The sequence below is a fragment of the Nicotiana tabacum genome, chromosome 8 (genome assembly GCF_000715075.1).
Source record: "Nicotiana tabacum cultivar K326 chromosome 8, ASM71507v2, whole genome shotgun sequence".
NCBI classification, from domain to species: Eukaryota; Viridiplantae; Streptophyta; class Magnoliopsida; order Solanales; family Solanaceae; genus Nicotiana; species Nicotiana tabacum.
The window spans coordinates 85,602,282-85,610,933 of record NC_134087.1 but is presented as its reverse complement, the minus strand read 5'-3'; the positions used below and the strand labels follow the sequence as shown (position 1 = coordinate 85,610,933).

Sequence of the window (8,652 nt, the reverse complement as noted above, 5' to 3'; positions counted from 1 at the left end):
TTAACATTGTGGCACGGCGCATGCTTTCATTATTGCACTCCGCTCACATATTGGGGCTCTTCCAAGGGTATAACAACTTTCTCCCCTTTTTCTTCAACCATTCCAAGGTAGTATTTCAACCTTTGCCCATTCACTTTAAACTTATTCATTCTATGTTCAGACTCAATTTCTGCTGCTCCACTGGAAAACACTTGCACAACTTTAAATGGTCCTGACCATCTAGATTTCAGCTTACCTAGAAGCAATCTTAATCTCGAGTTGTATAACAACACGAGATCTCCGGGTTTGAAGCTCCGATCTAGAATGTGCTTATCATGCATCATTTTCTTGCTTTCTTTGTACAATCTTGAATTCTCAAATGCATGGAATCAGAATTTCTCGAGTTCATGTAGCTCAGTAACTCTACTTGTGCCTACGGTTTCCATATCCAAATTCAACTGCCGTAGTGCCCATAAGGCTTTATGCTCAAGCTCCACCGTAAGATGACATGTTTTTCCAAATACCAACTTGTATGGAGATATACAAATTGGAGTTTTAAATGCTGTGTGGTATGCCCATAATGCATCATCCAGCTTCTTTGCCCAATCAATCATTGTCGCATTCATTGTTTTGGTTAGGATACTTCTGAATTCCATGTTGGACACTTCAACTTGCCCGCTCGTCTGTGGGTGGTAAGGTGTGGCAGCCTTCTGGCGAAATCTATACCTTTCTAACAGCTTTGCAAATGCTCTATTGCAAAAATGGGTTCCCCTATCACTGATTATAGCTCTCGGAGTGCCAAAACGTGTAAAAATATCTTTCTTTAGAAAGTCTGTCACTCCTTTGGTGTCATTTGTTGAAAGGGCCACAACTTCAACCCATTTGGAGACATAGTCAACTGCTACCAATATGTATTTGTTACCATAAGAGCTAACAAATGGCCCCATAAAATCAATCCCCCACATGTTAAATACTTCCACCTCCAGAATTGTAGTCATCGACATCTCGTGACGGCAAGATATGTTGCATATCCTTTGGTACTCATCACAACTTTTCACCCAAGCATGTGAATCCTTGAATAAAGTCATCCAATACAAGCCCGACTCTAACACCTTCATCGCCATCCAAATTCCTCCAAAGTGCCCACCATATGGTGAGGCATGGCAAGCCTGCAAGACAGAAGGTTGATTTTTCTCAGGTATACACCTCCGGATCGTGTTTCTACACATTTTAAAAAGTAGAGGTTCATCCCAGTAATAAGACCGACAATCGGGAAAAAACTTTTTCTTTTAAATTGAAGAGAGTTCATAAGGTACAATACCGCTTGCTAAATAATTAGCAATATCTGCATACCATGGCGTCTCCTGCATTGCCACTACTTGTAATTGTTCATCCGGGAATGTCTTAGTTATATCTTCAACTCCTACATTCTTTTCAGCTCCCTCAAACCTTGAAAGGTGATCTGCCACTTGGTTATCTATCCCTTTTCTGTCACGGATCTCCATATCGAATTCTTGTAGAAAAAGAACACAAGGAATCAAGTGTGGCTTTGACTCCTTATATGATATCAAGTACCTAAGTGCTGCATGGTTAGTATACACAATAACCTTTGAACCAATCAAATATGACCTGAATTTGTCGTATACAAACACCACAGCCAACATCTCCTTCTCGGTCATGGTATAATTGAGATGTGCACTGCTTAGCGTTCTGCTTGCATAGTAAATTGGGTGCATTAGCTTGTCCTTTTGCTGCCCTAGGACTTACTCCTATAGCATAGTCACTCGCATCGCACATGAGTTCAAACGGTTGCTCCCAATTGGGTGTAACAATGATGAGTGCAGTCACCAGTCTCTTCTTCATCTCCTCAAATACCAACCTGCAATCATTGGAGAACACAAAGGGATGATCCTTTACAAGGAGTTTATAGAAAGGGTTAACAATTTTAGAGAAATCTTTTATGAACCGCCTCTAGAACCTGGTGTGCCCAAGGAAATTTCTCACTACCTTGACCGAAGTGGGCGGTGGCAACTACTCAATCACGTTTGTCGCGCCCCCTTTTTCCTCGCGGAGTTCGGGTTTCGACATTTCTTTAGGTCAATTCATTTCATTTTAGGAATTGGGTATGGAAATTGAAAAGTCGCCACCTAAGCGACAAGCAAAACAAATAGGACTATCAGATAAAGGCTCACATTTACCTCCACAAATAAGCAGGCAATTGCACGTCTCAAACAACAGTATTTCAGACACTTTAAAAAGTCCTATATCAGGATACCTAGGTGAACCCAAAGCAGAACATATGTAGTGTTTTTTATTAAAGCGAAGCAGAAGGTACTTAATCAGTTTGCCTATTGATTTAGGACTAGCTGAATCTAGGAAGTTCATAACAGTTAAACAAAGCATGATTTTATAATTTCAAAATTTGAGTCATCCTAGAGGCTTGCCTAGGCGTGGATCAGAGATGTCCTATAAACATGATATCCAATCATTAATCAGAACTGCAATAAACCAGTAAATGATTTTAAGAAAGCAATTTGGTTCATTTGGTCCTATAGGCATGTTGTCTAGGTGTTGAAAAATAATCATAAACGTTACAGAACTGGTTTCATATATAAGCCTGATATCTAAGTGTTGGGATTGCTTTTATACTTATTTCCTATAGGCATGATTGCTACTGACAAAACATTTTTATATGATTTGACTGCAGGTATGATATCAAGGTGAGTGCAATAAAAGTCCTATAATATTATTTCTAATGCACATAGGAGAATTTATGAACACGATTGTTAAGGCTGAACTAAAAACAACCTAGAGACAGGAGTTCTAGCGCAGATGTGAACATGCATAAATAGAAATTTAGAGCAAATAATATGATGAACCTATAAGCATGTTTGCTAATGCACACAACAACCTATAGGCATGGTTTCTAATGCAGGTAGATAATCATAACAGTCCTAAGAGCATGATCTCTACCCGATTTCTCCAGAAAACATATATAAATGTCCCTCCCATTTTACTAATATCCCCAATATCTGTTTTACAAAAATTATTATCACAGACCAAAAATGAATGAATTACAGAAATGAGACTCCTAAACTATAGGGAGCCTGGATAGGCCCAAAAAGTAAACTTGAAAAAATCAGGCCTTCAACCATGTATGAACACACCAATATTCTCATAGTGCACCCAATGGTATCCTGGTGTGTCAAAGTTTCCAAGGGCCTAAGGGACCCCGGGAAATGCTCACACCAGAAGACCTTTAAAGAAACATTTTAGTGAGCAAGTTTTGGAGAGCCAACTCTAGTGTGTCAAAGTTCAGAGGAGTCTTATGGACTCCTAGGCAATGCTCACACTGGAGGGGCAGGACCCTAGATGTTCTAAAGGAGTTGAAAACAGGAGAAAGTTTTAAGGAAATAGTTTTGGATTTTCAGGAGGTAAGGAGCAAAAAGAGTCATCCAACACTTAGAAACAATTCTAGCAGTAGACAGAAGCAGGATCACTTCAAGCAAAGTTTTTTACTTAGTTTATTAGCTGTTACTAGGTGAGTATATGGACAGATACTAAACAAAGACATGGCATGCTGGGATCAATCAGACAGTCATATACAAAGGGGTAGCAGGGATTGGGAGCATAGAAATTATTAGTCCGTTAGGGGTGAACACTTAAAACAGGATAGAAAACATGCCAATTGAGAAACAAGTAGACATAGGTCTAATTTACATATAAGTAAACATGTGAACATGTTGAAAGCAGGAAACATATAGGTTTGATTAAACATAAGTAGACAGGCTGATTACAAGGAAACACATAAGTTAAACAGAAGTAGACATGCTAATTACAAGGAAACACTTAGGTTTAATTGAATAGCAGTAAACATGCTGATTAGGAACAATAAACATAGAGCATATGGATTTAATGAGATAAAAGTAGACATGCTGATAACATGACACATAGTTTAATTGAATAGCAGTAAACATGCTGATTAGGGAAACACATAGGTTTAGTTAAACAGAAAGAAAGGACATGCTTATTATAAGGAAACACATATGTTTAATTGAATAGCAGTAGTGGAGGCATACTAGTTAAGAGATAGCAATAGAAGAGTGAAGCAAACAGGGTATAAAGGTCTAGCCCTGGCTTCCAGCTGGCTAGACAGTGCAACAAACAAAGAGTAGAAGGTTGTGATAGAGGATGAGAGCAAAAACTTTGTGTGTCTTTCTATGTCTGTGTGCGTGTGTGTTAAAGAAAAAGAGTGAGGCTTATATAGCATTGAGTAGAGTAGAGTAAATAAGATAAAGCAGTTTAAAGGTTTTCAAATAAGGCAAAGAAAACAATCAATCAATCAATTAGGCATGAGAGGGCCAATCAATAGGCAAAAATCATGGGATTCTATCAAAAAATAACTCAGAATTGAGGTCTAAATAAGGTAAGTGATAGGTCTGATAGCCAATTAGAGTCAGAACACCAAAAATTCGGCAAGTAACAGGGCAATTAATCACACAAATAAGGTAACACAAGTAAATAGAGGCCAATTTAGGGTTGGTAAGGTAGTCAACCCATAAAATAAGCTTGATAGGAATAATTAAGGCAAGCAGCACCAATTTAGAGTCCCAAAATAAGGAAAGTAAACAAAATTGCAGGAAGTAATCACCTCAGTAAACAAAGCAAATTTCAAACCCTATACAGTTTAGGTAATCAATCAATTACTCCAAAATAACGGGCAAATATTGAAGTGAGCCATGAAATAATCAAACAAACTAAAACTGGAACACAGTCATGAAGGAATTGGTGGAAAAATATAATCAAACACATAGGATTTTTTTTAGAAAAGCTTCGAGAGACAAACGAAGTGAAACCCTAGTTTGGAAGAACATTAAAATCAATTAACGATAGAGGGAACAAGAGATTTTAAAGGAAAACTTCCGTATAAACTCAAAACCGTTTCAGATCTACAAGGATCTGAACACATTCAAAGTGCAAGAGAGGAGGGTTTTGAGAAAAGGGTACGAGGTGAGGAAAAATCCAACCATAGCCATAAAGACAACAATACTCACAAATATTTGATGAACAACGGGCGAGTTCATAAGAAAACGAAGAGCCTAATTTGACTCTAAGTCGAATCTCTTCGAGGTTCCTTTAGAGAACAACAAGAATCGAACAACCAGTAGAGGTAATAGGTTAGATAGGGTAGCAAAACACCAAATAACCCCATATCTAGTTGAGAGTCGAAGGGGTTTGGGAGATTTAGGAGGTGACAACACCAGGGTTGGGGATAGTTTCAGAGAGAACAAAGAAGAAGAGGGATTCAAGGGCGGTAGGTGTAGACAAATAATTAGGGTTTGGGGGTTAGGGATAATTAAAGAAGGAAATAGCATCATGGACCGTTGATCTCTGAGATCAACAGCCAGGATTTGATCTGGGTCGGGTGGGTTTTAAAGAAAACAAATAGTTTACGGGTTAGTTAATTGGGCTGGGGTTTTTAATTTGATTGGTCTTGGCGGGGGAGAGGGGGTCTGAATTTAAAATTAATAAAAGGGTTGTTTGTTAAATACCCAGTTAATTAATAAAATAGTTTGTAAAAATAGCTAATTAAATGATAAAAATAATTTTTATGCATGAATATGATTTAAAATAATTACTTAACATTATAAAAATATAAAAAAGTCATTTTCTGTATAAATAATGTAGTTATGCACATGCAGGGGTTATTTTTGCAAAATATGCAATTATAGTCTTAAAAATACAAATGTAATTGTAAAAAAATGCAATAAAAATATTTGAATACTTATATGAGCATAAATGATGAATTTAGATGATTAAATCATTGTAAAGTAATATGAGGGATAATTATTTAAGATTTATATAATTAAAAATGCAGAAATAAATTGATTTAAGGCCTTTAAAAATTATAGAAAAATTGTAAAAACACTTGTGCATGTTTGAAGATGCATGTACAATATTTTGAAAATATGTATGCACATTTTAAAATATATGAGGGAAAATTGGGTATCAACAACGTCAACCTTAGCATGGTCGACCTCAATTCCTTTACTAGACACTCGATGTCCCAACACTATCCCTTCTTGTAACATAAAATGACACTTCTTCCAGTTCGGCACTAAATTTGTCTCCATACATCTTTTTAGCCCTCTTCTTAAATTGTGAAGACTGTCTTCGAATGAATCCCCCACCACGGAGAAATCATCCATAAAGACATCCATAATATCTTCAACCATATCCGTAAAAATGGCTAACATACACCTCTGAAATGTAGCCGGTGCATTGCAAAGGCTAAATGGCATTCTCCAAAAGGCAAAGATGTCATACAGACAAGTAAAGGATGTTTTTTCTCTGTCTTCAGAGGCTATTGAAATCTGATTGTATCCTGAGTATCCATCCAAGAAGAAGAAGTGAGACCGCCCAACCAGCCTATCCAACATTCGGTCAATGAATGGCAAGGGGAAATGGTTTTTCCGGGTGGATGTGTTTAGTTTTCGATAATCCATGTAAATTCACCAACCTGTGACTATACGAGTTGAGATCAACTCGTTATTCTCATTTTGCACGACCGTTATTCCTCCCTTCTTCGGCACACACTCAACAAGGCTGACCCAATTACTGTCAGATATGGGGAAGATGATACCCGCATCTAACCACTTGATCACTTCCTTCTTCACCACCTCTTTTATGTTCGGGTTCAGCCTTCTTTGATGTTCTCTGGAAAGTTTGTGCCCTTCTTCCAAGAGAATCTTATACATACAAAAAGTTGGGCTGATAACCTTTATATTTGCCATGGTCCAACCAATAGCAGTCTTACATTCTTGTAGCACATATAGGAGTTTCTCTACCTACACAGCTAACAAACCGGATGATATAATAACATGTAAAGTAGAATTAGGCGCTAAGAAAACGTACCTAAGGTGAGCTGGAAGCAGTTTCAGGAACAACTGTGGTGGCTCCTCTATCGATGGTTTTGCAGGTGGTATTGTTCTTTCTTCTAAGTGTAGGGGCTCGAACTTGGGTTCCCTTTTCCAGAACTTTTGACCTTCGAGAGCCATGACCCACTCTGCCAACTCTTCACCATCCACATTTTCCAAATTCATCAAGCAGGCTTATAATGGATCTATGACATTAAGGGTCTCATCCTCCTCTTTTAGTATTGCATCCACATCCGCCAATAGCGAGCAATTTGCAAATTCGCTGGGTCTCCTCATAGATTGTTGACATTGAACATTATTTCTTCATTATTCAACCTCATTTTTAACTCACTGGTCTCACAATCAATCAATGCTTTCCCTATGGCTAAGAACGGCCTCCCTAAAATTATTGGTATTTCTTCATCCACTTTACAGTCAAGAATAACAAAGTCAGCAGGAAATACAAACTTCCCCACTTAGACAAGCACATCATCCAGAATTCCAGTCGGTCTTTTGACTGTGCGATCAGCCAGTGGCAGCAACATTAAGGTCGATCTAGCTCTGCCAATGCCTAGTTTTGTGTAGATTGCCAAAGACATCAAGTTGATACTAGCTCCCAAGTAACACAATGCTTTAGCAAAGGTATAACTTCCAATTGTGCATGGGATAGTGAAGCTACCAGGATCAGACAATGCTTGAGCCACAGGTCTTGTCACTATTGCTCTACAGGTCTGAATCAGAGTTACAATAGACAGGTCGTGAAAGTCAAATTTTCGAGACATCAGATCCTTCATCATTTTTGCATAACTTGGCATTTCCCTGAAAGCATCCATCAGCAGAATATTCAATTGAATTTGTCTAAGCATTTTCATGAATTTCCTGTATTCAATTGAATGGTGCAGGAATTAGCTTCAGCCCACTACTTGGTGTCTTTTCTTTATTAGGAGCCTTCTCCAGCACATGTTCTGGGAGTTTTTCAATTTCCTTCTCTTTTGCCTTTGTCAACTTATGCTTGTTCAATTACAACCTCTGTAAGCTCCCGTTGACTCGTCGGTCTCTAATGTCACTGGAGTAACTGGCATTGCGTCTCTCCTAGATTACGCAACTTCTTTCTCTTTGTCTAAATCCCTTCTGATCCTAAGACTCACTGCCATTAACTAATTTGGGTTCTGCTCATTTGGATTGATGTTTGTGTCTGTAGGCAACGTTCCTTGTGGGCAATTGTTCAAGGACATAGATAGTTGTCCTAATTGAGTTTCAATGCCTTTAATAGCCAAATCATGTGCAGCTAACTTTTCTTGCATCTTTCCATTTGTCCCAATGAGTTGTTGCAACATGCCCCAATTTCTATCATATTACTGTCCTGCTAATGATGAGGCGGTTGGTAAGCCAACTGTTGTTGGTGCTACTGATTATAGCCCTGCTGACTTTGATAAGACACAACTTGGCCTTGTGGTCATGCGCCCCCTAGATTGGTATTGTGTTGTTGTTGGGTTGGTCTGTATTGCTGATTTTGACGTCCCCATTGCTGTCCACCTTACCTCTAACCTCCAAAATTATTGACGTAATTCATGTCTTCTCTGAAGCCCTGGTTATCATTCTCTCCACTCCACGAGCAAACATATGACTGATTTATGCAGGTAGTGCATATGCCTCCATTTGTCGTATAAAATATGTTCACCTATTTCGTACCCATCTCATCAATTTTCTTTGTCAGCAAGCTCATTTGGATCATGAGAGTGGCTATGTTTTCTGT

The 8,652-nt window shown here is 38.3% G+C and overlaps 2 protein-coding genes across 2 annotated transcripts; both read right to left on the bottom strand.

Moving 5' to 3' along the window:
- Positions 1–368: 368 nt before the first annotated feature.
- Positions 369–983, bottom strand: LOC142163200 (uncharacterized). The gene has a single exon (XM_075220460.1). The coding sequence runs from the start codon at positions 981–983 to the stop codon at positions 369–371; it is 615 nt and encodes a 204-aa protein (XP_075076561.1).
- Positions 984–1,093: 110 nt separating this feature from the next.
- On the bottom strand, positions 1,094–8,050 carry LOC142163199 (uncharacterized). The gene is made up of 8 exons (XM_075220459.1): positions 7,998–8,050; positions 7,385–7,775; positions 6,500–6,827; positions 6,116–6,364; positions 2,255–2,351; positions 1,587–1,858; positions 1,333–1,492; positions 1,094–1,148 (listed from the first exon to the last, which is right to left on the bottom strand). The coding sequence occupies exons 1-8, from the start codon at positions 8,048–8,050 to the stop codon at positions 1,094–1,096; spliced, it is 1,605 nt and encodes a 534-aa protein (XP_075076560.1).
- Between the last annotated feature and the right edge of the window lie 602 nt (positions 8,051–8,652).